Source organism: Patagioenas fasciata, chromosome 3, assembly GCF_037038585.1.
Source record: "Patagioenas fasciata isolate bPatFas1 chromosome 3, bPatFas1.hap1, whole genome shotgun sequence".
NCBI classification, from domain to species: Eukaryota; Metazoa; Chordata; class Aves; order Columbiformes; family Columbidae; genus Patagioenas; species Patagioenas fasciata.
The window spans coordinates 36933185-36950012 of record NC_092522.1 but is presented as its reverse complement, the minus strand read 5'-3'; the positions used below and the strand labels follow the sequence as shown (position 1 = coordinate 36950012).

Sequence of the window (16828 nt, the reverse complement as noted above, 5' to 3'; positions counted from 1 at the left end):
GATTGAATTTTCCCATTCCACCCCACATCGTCACTTGAAGAGGGAAGGAGTGAAGAGAAGATCACTTGAGCCCCTGAATCTTTCACCATCCTTCCCAAGACCTTGAAGTCATTCTTCATTCCCCTCAGACTACGGGAAGCAATAAATACATTAACAAAGGTAACTCCTCTCTCAAAGAGTCTGAAGATTCACATTAGTAGAGGAATGAAACAACACATGAGAGAAAAGCCTAATATTTTACCATATTAGAATGTTTGAACCAAATAAAACCTGATCATTTTAGTTCAATGACTCTTGAGTGATACATCTTGATTCCAGCTATAGAAGAGGGAGAAGACCACAAAGAACATTTTTTTTTTCAGAAATATAACTGCAATCTTGTAAATAAATTTAGTTTTCCAAATAAACCAAGAAAACTATTTTAAAATACTACCCTGTATACATATTGTAAGTGTACTATTTAATTTTATAAGCTTTTCCTAAATTAAAATATGTTATTTTAAATGAAGAGCTATCACTCAAACATTTTTAAAAACTGCATTAAAGACTAACTGAATATTTTAATTAAGATTTCCAAAACATTGTACATTGCTAAACAGGATGTAGTAAAGGGAGAAATGTTTCACTCTATTCCAAGCTTACCTGTTCCAAATGATGTAATGAGAGGTTGATATATTTGGCTTCTGTCAATATGTGACCTCCAACTCCAGTCTTTGCAACACGCTCTGATCCAGCAAGGTCTACTAAGTGTAACTTGGAATGTCGGATAGTTGCAGATCCAGGTTCCTTGCTGGAGATGTGAATAGTGAAAATGCAGTGCGATCGGCTTGAGGCTTGGTTCATTGGTGTCTACAGTGAAAAGAAAGGAAGAGGCCTCAGTGCTCATTTAATAAATAAATGTAGCTTTTTAGCTCATTAATCTGGGAACTGAAATCATGTCTCCAATTTTTTAGCTATTGCACCTGTAACAAATATGCAAGAAGAACCCAAAAGGATCTACCTGGCACTCACATTCTGACTAAATACTTGGATAACTCTGATCTGGACAAATTGTAGTGCAAGCAAATAACCTTGTTCCAAGATTCTCTAGCATTGAGTATATCAGCAAAGCAGCTGGCCTTACTATGCTGAGGGATACTGGGAAATACTAGAAAAAGGCATCATGATCAGAGGGAAAGTTACTAATTCCTGAGCTCCATCAGGTCAATGTCCCCATTGGTAAGCCTCCCCACCGCCCCTGCCTTTTTTGGGGGTGGGCTAGATAGCTGCCAGTATAAGACTAGAAGTTTCTATAAGGCTTTAGACTTTCAAATTTCATTGCTTTTGTGAAAAAAAATTAACTTGGCAAAATCTGTATCAGAATTTTATGTGGCATGAGAATTTTCATAAAAGGTTTGGCATTAAATATATTTATTTGGAATAGCTAGTGCCATTCTTCTTTAACTATACTCATGGAAACTCTTGGTCCATTTTCAGAGATGCTCAGCTTTACTATGACTTTAGTGATGTTCCCACTATATTAGAAATGCAAAACAGAAGATTTTAAACAGCTCTCAGATATTTTAGATTTCAAATGGCCACACACCATCACACATGCACCCTTCTTTTCTTAAACAACATATAAAAGAGCTTTAAGCATCTAAAGGCCCTTTCATTTACGTATATCAAGCTGTTTATGAAAACTGAAAACTAAATGAATTCCTTATTATCCTCGTTTATAAATAGCTAAAGCTTTAGAATATCTATGGAGATTATAGGCTTACCATACAAATAGTATATTTATAAACTATAACAACTATGACTACATTGTTATCAGGCCATAAATACTTGACTTGCAGAAAAACAGGGTAGTGAAATAGATTAATAATTAGTATTATTAAGTTAGCAACAAAATCTATAATTATTTATAGTTGTTTAAAATTATGATAAAAATCCTAGTTAAATTGTATACATCAATCTCATAATATATACTTCACTCCTTTCTTATTCTCGAGTAATTATTCATCTAGGCATACCCTGGGATTCAGATTACATATACCAACATATTGCCTTTTTTTATTCCATAGTCTGCTTTGTTATGAAACATTGTAAGTGTTAATATGTTAATATAGCCTGCACGTTACAGGTGTTAACAGCGTTGTCTTGTTAATCTAGGAAGGACAGCTCTTGACAGAAAGATTGTAAACTGAACACTCTCATGCCAGGAATAATCTGAACAGCTATACATCTTGGTTGTAATATCTACCTTTCAATTTAACTTTTTTTTTTTTTTTTTTTTCCCCAGTCTTAATAGTGCCATTACAACTGAACTCCTTTTGGGAACAGCTCCAGCTCAAATGTAAAAATAATTAAAAAAAAAAAGTCTGCAAACCATAGGTATTTAACCTGGAGCAGTGTCTGGATTCAGTCACAGCACAGCTGTAGAAAACAGTCCTCCTAGAATAATTGAAAATAGCAGGATACAGCATGTGAACAACTAGGTGTTGTGCAGGAATAGCGTATGCTTGTAGCTGTTGGTGAAAATTCTGTAATGAAATTACAGCCTTAGCATTATTTATTATTTTATTTTGGGCTGTTTTACCTAATAAGGCCAAGCTCAGAGGGAAATGGAGAAGAGTTTTGATCATTATATAGATGAAGAATTTTGGAGTAATATAGGCAAGCCACTGGCTCTCTCTATCTGCCTGGTTTCTAAGGATCATTTCACAGTCCTGTGAAATGAGCATCAACATGCAGTCCCACACTGCTGAATTCAGAGGCGAAGCTGAACAAACGCAGGGCAGTTTATTGTAGCATGAGAATAAAAAATAAACAGGTTCGGGGAAAGATCTCAAGCAAGAAAATACTCCCAAACATGTTTAAAATGCAGTTCTACTCAGAAAAATTATATGCTTTTAAAATGTACTTCATTCAACAATTCTGATTCCATGAATAATCAGATCCAGCTACACTTATTTTACTAGGAGAGCTATGATTTTACTACTTACAGCTCTGTGAAGCAGGACTGCATATTTTATTTTTCCAGCTCACAATTCATAACAGAAATAATACTGATATTTGAAGATGTTTTGCATTGCAGTCATGGCATTAGTCACACTATACTGCAGACAAGTCTAAGCCAGATCTAATATAAACACAGGACTAGCTATGGAAGCACAAAAATAAAGGTTGCTCTAAAAAAAGCAGAAGAAATCATCATACCTCAGAATAAGCATTCTTAAGCAAACTTAAGTTTCACTATGCTGCAAAACATTATGCATTTCAATATTTGCTTTTAGTCACACCTGTTTAACCCCAATAGAGGTAAAATATTTTCAAGCATAAAAGGAAATAATTTTAGGACTCTGAGTTCCAAAAGGCTCAGGGCAATATTTGCCCTATTAGGTCTTTATTGCCTACAGCATTACACTAGCCACAACTTGATTTTTCATGTTTCAGGCAGATTCTGCTAGACTGGTCATTAGAAATTCCATTGCTTTTCTCTCCACAACTTCTTTTTTCATGTAAAATGAGCAATGCTGATTTGGAAGTCATTGGCTGGAATCACAAACTTATTTTTACGAAGACTATCAGAGAAGAACCATGCTTTAATAAATACACCAGTCATCTTTTTTACAATGATTCTATCTCCAGTTTGCAGTTCCCATATAAAGCAAGGAAGCACAAAGCAATAAAAATGTAAACTGTTAAATGGGATGGGATTGTGTAATGTTAATTGCAGTCATAATCCTCCACACTTTGCTGCTTTTACCACACAAGTAGGTGCAAAACACACAGTAACAGAAACGACAGCTTATCAGCATCATCAGTCCAAAAATAAGCCTTTTTTTGTTTGTTTGCTATCTTACACGTGCAACTTCTGAGTATTACCATTCAGCTATTCAGAAAGTTTGAAAACTGAAAAAAAACCCAATCTGGACAGTTTCTCAGAGCCTACTAAAAGGTTCCTTTAGTGGCTTTCAGAGTTCATTTTGGCTTTGTTAGCAGTATTCAAACCATATGTATATGAAATCATCCTCACACTAATTTGATGTGATGAAGGAAAATAAGGAAAGAGGGGAGTGGCCTGGCTTTCAGCAGATGGTTGCTATTGTCAAAGTTATATATAGAACAACTGATGAGCTGCAGTTACTTACAAAGAAATAAATTTTTCCAGGAATTCTGTGACATCATAAACCACATAAGCAGACTTCAGATGCTTTGTGATATCACATGAACGCTACAAAGGAATTAATGCCAGGTCATCTGTTGCTGCCAATTTTTGGCATGGTAAAAGAGGAATTCAGTAACATTTCTTTCTTTTGATTTGGTAAAGCATGTGTGTTTTGTTTGATCTTGGAAAATACATACAAGAGAGATTTCAAGCCATACTATCCAGTCTCCTTAATTTCAAGGACCAAGATATACTTGTGATTGCTGAAATTGAATAAACTGTATAGAAGCTTTGTGTCTTAAACCATTACATGTATTCATGCAACAGTTGCAAGAAGGTGGTTTCTACTTAAATGAGAACCTGCAGCACAGCCATATTGCAAGAAGTATCTGAGTTGGATGGTTCTATCAAGGAATGCAAGGGCACAAAATGTCCAAAAACCTGCTGGAGCCCAAGTTATCCTTCTTAATCTAATTGTAAACTATCTTAAATCAACAAAAGGCTGAAGGAGTTCCTCCATGTACACGAACTTCTGTATTTCCCAAATCCTTTATTTGTTGCAGCTGCTATTAGAAGTGTTGTTTTCACTCAGAACAGACAGAAATAGAATGCTACTGGTCTAACAGACTTCCTAATAACTGAGGACCTAAGAAAGCGATTATTTCTTAAATAGAGGAAAACATATGAAAAGCTGCTTGAAAACCACCATTAGACTAAAAGCTGCTGCTACTATCTGGAAAAATAATGTGTTGAGTACAGTTGCCAAATACACTCAGAGAAAATATCGAAAAGAGTTCAGGACAGCTGGGACAAAAAGATTTCACAGGTGATAAATGCAGTCATTCAGTCTATATTGCAAACCATCATCACTTGGCAGTTTATACAGTTCCAGTGGAATCTTTTCTTCTTTGAATCAAAATATTTATATTTATACATCAGAAGAACATGATTTTCCTGTATGAGTGAATTAGTGATTAGCCAAGGCTGAAGAAAGGCTGATTCTGAATGCTTCCATTTTTTTGAGAGAGTGTTTTAGTGAAATGGTACAACGTTTTGGTTTAAGCAGGGTTTCTTTTTCTTCCTAAGTTGCTGTTCTTTTTTTTTTTTTTGTCTGTGTGTTTGTTGCTTTTTTTGTTTGTTTGTTTTTGGGGTTTTTTTTGACCTTTTTGAAGAAGGTCAAGAGAAAAGCACTAATAGCATCCAAGGCTGATATCAAATGGGTTTTCCGCAAGTTCAAGATATAGTCAGATGGATACCTGCAGGAAGAATTTCTAACAGCTTCAGTCATTCCACATTTCAGATGGTAAGAAAAGAGCCATTGTGTCCTACAAGAATGATAGTAAAGCAATATAACACAGTTTGTTTCTCTGGGTGAAGTTCAGCATCAGAATATTCTGGTGTTCTCACATTGTTGGTTTATAGCACAGAACATCATATGGCAAGGGTGAAGGAGCAGAGATTCTTCGTTGAAAAAGAGTGGATATATCTCTTTAATCAATAGAAACTCCACCAGTTCCAACAGAACCACGCTGTATGGAAGGGTATGTAAGTTGAAGAATAGGAGGTTCCTGCCTTAATACATCTTCCTATTCCTTTCTGATTAATATGGTGCAAGCGAAAGGGCTCTTCGGGTGTACTTAGGTACACTTAACACAATTGAAGTTGGAAGTTTATTGCCATGAAAATATAAGGATCAGAATAGGTGCAATCCAACACTTCCATGATTTCAGAAAGCAATACGTGACCTTTCCATACTTACCACAAGTACAGTTTCACAGTTAGACCATGGTAACTGAGGTAACTTTTAAAGCAATTAATGTTCTCTGGTGAGAATAAAATTAAACTTTATGTTATACAGTGCCTTTTATCCATATAAATCCCAAGTCACTTTAAGAACTATTCCAAGTAGCACGTATGACCAGTGATTGTTTTAGCACACATGGAAATGAAAACACCTGTAATGACATGATGATGGTATTTGGTGATAATGATACTGTAGAACAAGTTTCTCAGAGTGGAAATAAGTTAAAAATTGACGCCAATAGGGAACCTGAGGAAGCAGAAAGTAGTAATTTGTTCTGGAATGCAGCTCTAACATGGATAACATGCCTTCTTGGCAAGAACGTCATTTAATCTCATATGTTCACACATTCAAATCCTATTTTTCATATTTCATCCAAAACAAATGCATACAAACACTACCAGAGGCTTTCTAAATATATACAAGAGAATACTAATGGACAATAAAAATAAATACAAAGGGAATGAGTCCAATTCAGAGGTCACAAGTCAGTCCCAACAACTATCTTTAAATGTTTAAACATTTAATTCTTTCTTGAAATCAACATATTTAAACATTGCCAAAAGCTTACTGCTTGCCCCCATGTGTACTTCAAGCATTTTAAATGATGAAACAAATACTATATACTATGCACTGTCTTCCAGATTTAAACAATGGAGTATTTTAGGTATAAAACCACATACTAAAACATTCTCTTCCTCATTAAATAAAGTAATTTTTCATTAGAGGAAAAACAAATGCTAACTGTATATGCAACTGCAGTGTTGAGGCATATCAATCTCACATAAAGATTTTACAGTTTTGAAACTGATGGATGCCCTTGGGAGTCTACCGAGTCCACCTTACTCTGCTATTTTCAGAAAAATATTTTAAAAGTACTAAGAATTCTCTAAAACCAGAGATTTGTGTATATTATTTCACAAGACAGAGATCACAACATATTCCCATCACAAGAATTTAGAAAAGACCACTTCAGCTGAAGACACATTAATTATGTATCTACCAAAATAAAATTATTCGTGAACACTACCTACATGGTCAGACACTTATTTCTGTACATGAGCTTTTTTCGATGCTGCTGCTACCATCTGTGTCATATGTACAAATTAGGTTTTGTTATACTTTGTTTGCATGTATTTGAGACACCTACATACCAGAGTTGGCTTAAAAAAATTTAAAAAATTTTTTTAACAAAGTGGTGCTGATATTCCTATGCATTCAAACATAAAAATAAACTGTGTTTTATGGGAAAAACAAATATACAAAAATATAGTCCTTATAGTTGGAAGACCTGACAACAAAAGAATCGGGTTTTGGAGTTTGTTCTCTGCCTATTTCTCCATGGCAAAACACAAGGGACAAAAAGTTCCTATATGCATTTTTACATTATGAAGTGTTTGTGCACGGATGTCTCTTACCATTTCCACAAGTTGTAGTACATGTCAAAACTAGAGCAAAGGATTTGTCACATACTGACCAATAAAACAATCTTGCACAAACTAGATTAGCTTCCTCTTTTTTCCTACTCATGAACTATATAGTTATGTGTGGGAAAGAAGTAATCAGCTATTAAAGTTCCCTTAAGTTCTGACATTTCATGAATGAATGGATGTCACCTCTAAAATACTTTTAATATTATGATCACTTTCTTTTTAGCACAGTCAGCAGTGAGGGCAAAATGCAGCCCTAGAATCACAAGTCAGACTCCACTAGCCAAGGCACTGCAGAAATTTAATTGTCATGCTTATTATATTTTAAAAATGGTCAAGGGTTATCTTGGGGCAAAGCACTAGATTGCAATTTTACAGGTTGCAGTTTGGCCACAGATTTTATAGCTGATCCATGAAACTTACCTTAGTTTTTCCATAGCCAAAGTCCTCATCATTAAAACAGATGAGTCAAGGATTTATTTTACTTTATTTTCCATTTAGGTTTATTCACCTTGTGTGTTTTTATTTGAAGTTCACTTAAATAGGGTCCTAATCTTTTAAACATAATTCAATTAAGGTTTAAAAATATGGATGTCTGGAGAAGCAGCTATGGTTGATATTGTAAGTCATCTTCCCTAGACCTCTACATTAATCCCTCATTTCTACAAACACTAGTTTCTCATTCTGATAACTTATCATCTAAAATTCCACATTCATCTGAAGCCAAAAGTGCTAAATGATAATGGGTGATCATTTCTGTAATGCTTAAGAGTAAGCAGCACTCAGGAAGCTCTCTGAACTGCATTGTAATATACCTGCTGCAATTGCAAAGAAACGATGTATGAGATAACTACATAAGTAAAACCTCTACAATAAAATCTACGTCATTTGAAGTTTTTGGAATTGTACTAGCATTCAGACTAAGCAAAGTAAATATTGCTGCAATGTGTGGTAGTTATGCCAAGCAAGTATTCTCTGAATTTTTTAATTTTAAGTAATCTTCATTAAAAATCAATAAAACAACTTTATAGCATTTATGTAACAAAAAATCACTGCTGTGACAAAGGCAGTAAAAGTGACAATGGCATCACATTTGCCAACCCAAGCCACTCAGACTAATGAATCCTCTAGTATTGGACCCGTACACATTCTTACGTCTATTCTTCTTTTTTTTAGCAAGTACTAGCACAGCACAAATAAATTACCAAAGTGTAGATTAAAAAATAAGTGAAAGGAGATTGCTCTTCACACTACACAGTTAAATCATGGAACTTAGTGTCACATGAGATCTCATGATAAAAATTTACCAAGGTTCCAAAAAAGCATCTGGACCAATTATGTAAGGAAAAAATACAACAAAAGTTATTAGCTATAAACAACCTGAAACACAAATGCTAATGAAGATCAGGAGATCAATAAATAAATAAATAAACAAACATTATTTACTTGGTTTATCTTTTACTTATCTCTGTATAACTACTACTGGCCATTGTTCAAAACAGGAAACAGGAGCAGACATTTTAGTTCTACTAAGCATTACTAATCTTGACCTTTAATGAGTAACCATCTTCATTAGTCCTGCTATTTGTTCATGACTTTCAGTGTTTAGGACATATTTTCTCATTAGGCAACATTTTCCAAATATGTCACACAATTGCCTTTTACAGTTGCTGACTTATGACACTGTCGGCCAGCAGCACACCACTCTTTAAATATTCTGTCCCATTTTCATACACAAGGTCTTTAAACTGATCAGATATTTCCTGAAGACTTTTCTCCATGTAATGAACTTTCTTTTTCTGTTTTCATTACAAACTATCATGGTATCTTTTCAGGCTTTTGAACTCAATAGCATATTTTTGTCTCCTCTATTACATTTTGTGAAGTTTCTTTCCTCTCAATTGTATCAATTTTTCCATTTCAGTATCATCTAAAAGTTCCATGCCTTAATATTAGTATTTACTAATAGCCCAGAAGTATAGCTTGATAATCTCTTGCCTTAACGTCTTTCTGCCTCTCAAAATGTCACTGCCAAAATAGTCTTCCTTGAGAAAGAGATAATAAATCATTCTTGTTCCCATTTACATTTTGTAATCAAACCCTTCATCCCCTGTGCCCAGGTGTACACGGTCTGCTAGCAAAACCAGAGTTACTTGACTACTTCATATACTTTAAATGTTTTGTTGGTTTTTTTTTTCCATTGAGTTATTAAACATCTTTTTTGGTCAGACAGAGGAAGAAACCCCACAAATTTCTAAAACAGAATTAGCTGTGTTGTGATAAAGACACATTGACAGTGCTCACATTATATAGATTAAAAAGAAGTCCTACAGATTTTATTACTGGATATGGAAACATTTCATTTGAATTTTCCAGAATCAGTAAAAACACTCTTGTCTTTGCATATTGGCAAGTATTTATTTTCAATGTGCTTCACACTATCATTCAATTTTTTACACATAATACCACCTGTTTATGCAATAAGAACAAAAGAGGGGGAACTGCTAACTCTTACTGTAACTGCTTCAAAGGTATACTAGGTACTTCTCTGGGAATGTTTGACAATGCTTTGTAAGGCCATGTTTTCTAATCTCTAAATGTGTATGTATGTATATAGATACATGGCACATTCAGAAGTCTGTCAATGGTTTATGAGGAGTATTTTTTTCTTACTTATTTTAATTGCAGTTAGGTACGACATCAACAACCACCAATCAGATTCACTAAGGAGAAACAGAAAGCTGTTTGCAACCTGAAAACCATAATGAAAGAAAAATTTATTTAATTTCACTGTGGAAATAGACTCAAAAAGAAGACATTTACTGATTTATCTCCAAGGACTTCCAAAATATGTATCTTATATGGAGATATTTATGTCTATTTTAACTCCAGTGATGTTAAGTAAGATTTGTAGCAGCAGTTCTCACCTCAGCAATCATTCTGTTAGTGTCTCCCAAGAAGAGCAAGTTTAAGGCTTCCTCTTCATTGGTCGCTTGCTGAAGAGACAAGTTTTTCAGATGAATGTTCTGATCAGGGTCTTCCATGATTGTTACCTTTCTACAAGGAAAAAACAAAACAAAACAAAATAAACTAGAATTTATGTAAGGTGATCTTTGTTCCATACTTTTATTTTGATTGCACTTAAAAGGTGACATTTAAAACCCAAAACCAATCATAAGAAAATAACCAAAATCCTGAAGAGTTGATGATGCACGTTAAGGAAAGTCCTGATTTTTTTTACTCTGTCACCTCCTTTTTATTCCTTTATTATAAACCTTTGCATAGAAAAGGAATATATAGACTCTATAACTATAGAGAAACCTCTGGGATTTTTTATTTTTATGAGGCATAGTAAAATCTCAAGACCAAGAATTTAGATGAATCATCTATTATAATCAATAATGGTTTGTTTGCCATTACTACAGGTATTTAAGCATAAATGATACATAAAGCATACTGTAATCTTGATGAACAAATATGCCTAGAATATTTCAGAATCAACACATCTCTACTCAACATGTTTCTAATAACTTTGCATTTGTCAAGATCATTTCCCTTTTCATTCTTCTCAAATGGTACTAACCACAAATGTAAATGACACCTTTATTTAAATTAAAAGCAAGAAAAGAGAATTATTTTAGTTATTTCCACTCACGTTAGAAATGCTTCTCATTGTATCTCTTTAAGCCCTAAAGCTCAGAAAAAGGAAGTTAGATGGAAACAGCAAGGATATGGCAAAAGCTCCAGGAGAGCTACTAAATATCACTGAAACTCCTTTTCACTTCTCTAAATACACCTTTAATATATATATTTTTTTCCTTTTGATCACGTTACTGAGAGTTGAACTTCATTTGCTTTACTGAACAGCCATTAAGGTCTCCTCAATTAGGGCATTCTATAGTATCAAACATGGAAGCCAAGCAGTTGCATCACTGGATTTGGCAAACTCCCAGAGTGAAGACTCTACTAAAAATGAAATACACTAATTCTGAGGATGAATGACATGTCCTTCAGGGTGAATTACACATTCAGAAACAACAACAAAAAGCAAATCACAACTTGTTTAAAAGAAAGACATTTAAAAAAACCAACCAAACAACAACAACAAAACAACAAAAACACAGGTGTGTCCCCCCATACATAACATTAATACTTTTTATATATATACATATGTATGTATATATATTTTTTCTCCATATTCTTCGAGGTTAACCACAAGAGGGAGTATGGGGCTTGAGTTTTTATCTCTAGATAGTTCTTGCATATTAATTACTCCAAGCTGCTTCAAAACCACACAGGTTGGTTTTTGTTTTGCTTTGCTTGTCCTTTATTTCCCTCAAAAACTGACAGAATCAAGTTGAGCAGCTACACAGCATTCCATAGAATTACTCTTAAGTATTGGGGAAGTAGTTCACCCTCTGATGGTCAAAACATTGGAATGGATATACAGAAATAATTTGAACACATTGCAATACACTCACTATTTTCAAGAGAAAAATGCATGTAACAGTACACACAATGCCTCTTTAGTAGTCATAATAATTGTTTTTCCAAGTATAATTGTCTCCCACTATATCCTTATTTTTGTGTGGTATGGTAAGGCAGCAGTAGTACAGTCACTAAACTCCACTTCCCCATTCAGAGCATAAACCCCAAAGGATAATTTTCCTCTTGCATAACAATGTTTTGATAATGTCACGTTGTATCCTGTTTGCAATTCCATCTGTCCGTGCATCACACGCTTAAGCCCAGAATGGTTCTGATTATAGCATAATGCTTTGACTAACTTTAACATTTTGAAATGCACAGTACACATCATCTACCTCTTTCCATAGTTTAGGAAAAGAATGTTGTTTTACAGTGCACACTTGGCATAGTACTTAAATTTTTAAGGATCTCTTCAGACCATATTTTGATCAATGGTTATAAACAATTTCCAGACAAGGAAGATATGTCAATGAACTAAGCATTGGATGAAAAGCTCTGGAGGATTGCTATATCAGAAAGCAGACAATGGGATGTCACAAACCAGTGACAAAGTCAAGACTGATTCAAGAGTCAAGATTACAAAGTTATTCAGCCACCAGCACAACTTTCAATAGCACACAGATTTGATTTTCCATTCAAGTATAGACCTAGTCCATAATCACTTTAGCTCGTGACACATACCAGAACTATGAGAATGGAAAGTATTAGTGCAGGTTGTTCTCCTGACATGACATATTGTGATAGGAAATCCTTCCCTCTGTCTCCAATGAACGCTACATGTGAGACAAGAAAAACACCGTTGGCTTGTTCTACGCTTTCCGGGCACAGAAGTGCATTGATACTGATTGAGAGGCTGTTGCATGTTTAGAAGTTAGCAATCCATGTAACAGTTCACCTGAGCGGGCACAGCTTGTGCTGTGGCATCCTGGACTGTGTCGTGCTGCACAGACCCCTTGGCTGCAGGATAAATTCAGCCAGGCCACTGTAACAGAAGAGCCTGCAGACAGCTCCCACCTGGTCATCACATGATCTGTGTGGCCTTGCCTTTAGCAAAAAATGTCACAAGAAATTCTCATGAGAAGACCCTTTAGAAATGGGTCTGTTTTCTTGTAAGGAAATTATATAATAGCTTGAATGACCAATAGGATGGGATCTGTGCTATTCTGCGCAGTGCACCATGGGAAATCCACCCAGGCTCTGCCCAATGCTGCACAAACCATGGGTGCCCAGCATCTGATGCAATGCAAGGTTTACTGGCCATCTACATTGCTCTTCGTATTCTGTCTTATTAAAGCAGTTACCTTATTAAGCCATTTGCTGTTGGGCTTTTTTACTGAAACTTGGCAAGACCCCTGCACCAGTTCTCTCCCCTGCTCCTCCACTGTACAGAACAAGGAGCTACAACCAGAACAATGAGATTGGTGGTTCATGTTCAAACAAAACATATAAATTTTGTTAGAATCTCTGGGCAACTGCATAATATCACAAAAAATGTTAAATAATATTTTGATATTCAAGAGTAAAGTTGCCTTGAACAGCACAGCAATAATCTTAAAACAGTTTCACTGGCTTCTTCTACTGGGTTCCAGAAAAGAAATCAACATAAAATCCGGATGGGAATAAACAATATGTAATGTATGCTGAAGACATTTTACACATTTAAAATGTAATTTGTTGGAACTATAAAGAACAAAATAATCTTTGAAGAAATGATCTGGAGCTGTTTTCAGGTCTCTCTCCATTAATGAACAGAAAAGATTAAGTTTACAAACCTAAGATTCTCCTTATCTTTCATATTCAGTAGTAACACACTGAACACACTTCATTTTGAAAGAATGCATTTCATATTGAAAGAGTGAGCTATTATAAGCTTTATAAATTTTAAAACACGAGTAATTCTCAGAACATTGAAAATATAGTTCTTGAAGATCTACGGATGGTGGTCAGTTTCTGGATTACATATCTGGTACAGCCACTGAAAAGAGGAAGGGCTGACATTAACACTCTTGAGATTGAAGATAGGCAACAGGTTTATTTGCATTTAAAAACAAAAACAAAAACAAACACCCCACCCTCAAATTAGACTGAATAAAATGTATTTCCTGTATGTTGAAAATTATTCCTTTAGTCTTTTTCTTTTTTTCTCCTTCTTCTTTGTTAAGGAGTACAGGAATTATTATACTAGTTGGTTTACAATATAAATTATTCTGAACCAATACTCAGTTCCAGATGTTTTATAAAAATGAAAATATTTTACACTAAACCCATGGAACATAACAGTTCTGCATGTCACTAATATATTGGTATAGTTGTCATTGTTGATGTTTGAAGTTAATTGACTCTTAGTTTAAAGTGTCTTCCTTTTCATGGAATTGAGTTCACTTAATCTACAGTTCAAATAAACGTCATCTTTCAGAAGCATAAGCTGTTTTGTTTTGTTTTTAAAGTCAGCCAACATCATACTAAATCTTATACATTTCCCTATCAAAGAGGACTTTAAAGAATTTTCATACAGAAATAGGGAATCAGTTAAGCTGGCTGGCCATTTAGATTACATCTTCCCCCAGCCACATGACTCCTGATTAATGGTTGTCTGAGCTCTCTGTGAAGTAGCTTCTAAACTAATGGAGTTAAAAGACTGACATTTTAAGGTAAAAAAAGCATTAATTTTATACTGCTTTCACATGCAAGAGTGTCACCTACCGTAGTTTGGACAGGTAAAGCAGTAGCTTATCGGTTGTCCTGACTTAATCTATGACTAACGGTTCTATGATCACAGTCTTTATTTTTGTGGTTTTGTTCAGTGCCAAGAAAATTCTTAGTTCTTAATAAATAATACTAGTTAGCAAGAGTTTGTACTGGTATGGTGCAACTACATTAAATTGGTATGAGTCTGTATCATGGTGTTATATAAATTACAAATACACTGTACAACAGAGAAACTGTTAGAGGAGAAAGTCTTGTACAACCTTGGAGCAAATGAAGAGCTTCAGAAAAAATTTCCTAATTTGAAAAGTCCTGCAAATCTTTTGTGAAAACAAGAGATGGCAGTAAGATTTCAAATAGTCTTCTACCAGCTGTATTTTGTAGCAATAGCTTTATACTTTTTATATGTTTTAAAATAATCATAATTTATTTGTATGAACATGTAATTCTCTATAGCTACAAGCAGAATTAGATTGTCAATATTATTTTTTTTTCATTCTAATAAATAAGATTCATCAAATGTATTTGCATCTGCATATGCTATGTTTCAGCTACAGTGTCACAAAATTAAAACATGGTCAGCTTTGTATTGAAAAACAAATTACAATTGTAAACTAAGGCATATTGTACATGAAGTGTTAAGGTATATCAGACAATAACTTGCATGGGCTACATGTAATATCATTACAACTAAACATTATGAAAACTGTCTTTTTTCCTGTGAAAATAAAAATTCAATGGGATTTCAACCCCAAATTTAGTTGATGCATAAGTATCTGCACCTATTACAAACATGATACATACTGAGGTATACATGTATCAATAAATACGTATATGCATACATAGCTCTACATATATAGAGAGAAATAATTAAGTAATTCTATATATGAATCTATATACATTTACATACAGATAGACATATAGATATACAGATCTATGAATTAAATTCAGATTTGTCAGCAATTTATTTCCAGAAAAGTAGTGATTTTTTGTGAGAACCTCCTCCCTTCTTATCTGCCAGACTCTAATGAAATTATTAGGCACTATTAAGATGAAAATTTAGTAGTGTACAGAATATATGAAGGACGGCTACACACAAAACACTGACTTCAGGAGCTGGGGATTCCAAATCTAATTATGCAATGATTAGATGCAATGTGCAATTTTCAAAGTTTTTATTATTCAATTTACCTTAAATATTAAATACAATTTTAATGTCTGTTTTTTTTTTTCCAAGTACTACCAACAGGTCTCTTGCGTGTTTTTCATAACTTGTATTACTTGACTGCCATCACCCTGTGTTTATTCCTTCCATCAAACTGATAACATTAACTCATGAACACAGTCTGCTAAGCAGAAGCTCATATCTTTGATTCAAATTGCATCCCCTTCTTCTGCAGGAATATGGATAACAACACTGTTCCAAAACAATCTTCATATTTTAAGAGGCTAACTAATATTTTATTTACTCTTCTAAAATGACAAACGTTTTCAAGACTTTTCTTGTCCATCTTACACAGACTGCTAATATTTAACCAAGCATACAAAACGTGCATTTGGCTTTGTATGGTACTTAAAACCTTAATAATCCACTGCGGAGTTCAACAGGAAATTATGCTTAATATGACCCTTTTAAAGTACAAAGAACTGAAGTGCCTCTTAATATTCTCATTAAATAAGTGCTTTTAAACAAATTTGAGGAAGTTCGATTATGCTGTACTTATGTCCACTAAAATCTTAAAAGGTCTAAGCACGTAAAGGTCTCAGAAAAATTAAATGTATAGGAGGTAGTAAACACCCGGAGTATTTTAAATTATGTGATTACTATCTAATTTACATGTAACTGCTACTTATTTTGTCATTTACAAATATTAACCAAGAGACTAAAATACAGCTAATCACACAACTACCCCATCCAGCAATTTGTACTCCCTTTTTAGCTCAGAATGTCACTATATATTTTATAATTTTGAACCTGTAAAGAAGCATCTTAAACAATAAACAAAATCTTATTAAATATTTCTATATAATGCTAAATATGAGTAGTGAAGGTATAGCTTTAGTGCACAGTGTATATTTTTTGACAAATGATGTACTGGAAATAATAATGACCATCTACAGTAAAACCAGTAAGCACTTCTTAAAATTAGTTACTCTGCAGAGAAAAATTTATTATCTCAGTGAAACCCATCCTGCAACAGTACACACTACATAAGTTTACAAGTAATTATGATTATCTTGGTGTGCTTT

The 16828-nt window shown here is 34.1% G+C and overlaps 1 protein-coding gene across 6 annotated transcripts in view; it reads right to left on the bottom strand.

The window, feature by feature from the left end:
* Positions 1–16828, bottom strand: part of KIF6 (kinesin family member 6) — a 166227-nt gene that overhangs the window by 124433 nt on the left and 24966 nt on the right. For all 6 annotated transcript variants that reach the window (XR_011738272.1, XR_011738273.1, XR_011738274.1 and 3 more), the window contains exons 6-7: positions 10312–10441; positions 643–849 (exon numbers count right to left, since the gene is read on the bottom strand). Coding sequence is in view for 3 of the 6 variants with exons in the window: in XM_065833155.2 (XP_065689227.2) it covers positions 643–849; positions 10312–10441 (337 nt within the window). In the remaining 3 variants the exon portion in view is untranslated. The remainder of the gene's footprint in view (positions 1–642; positions 850–10311; positions 10442–16828) is intronic.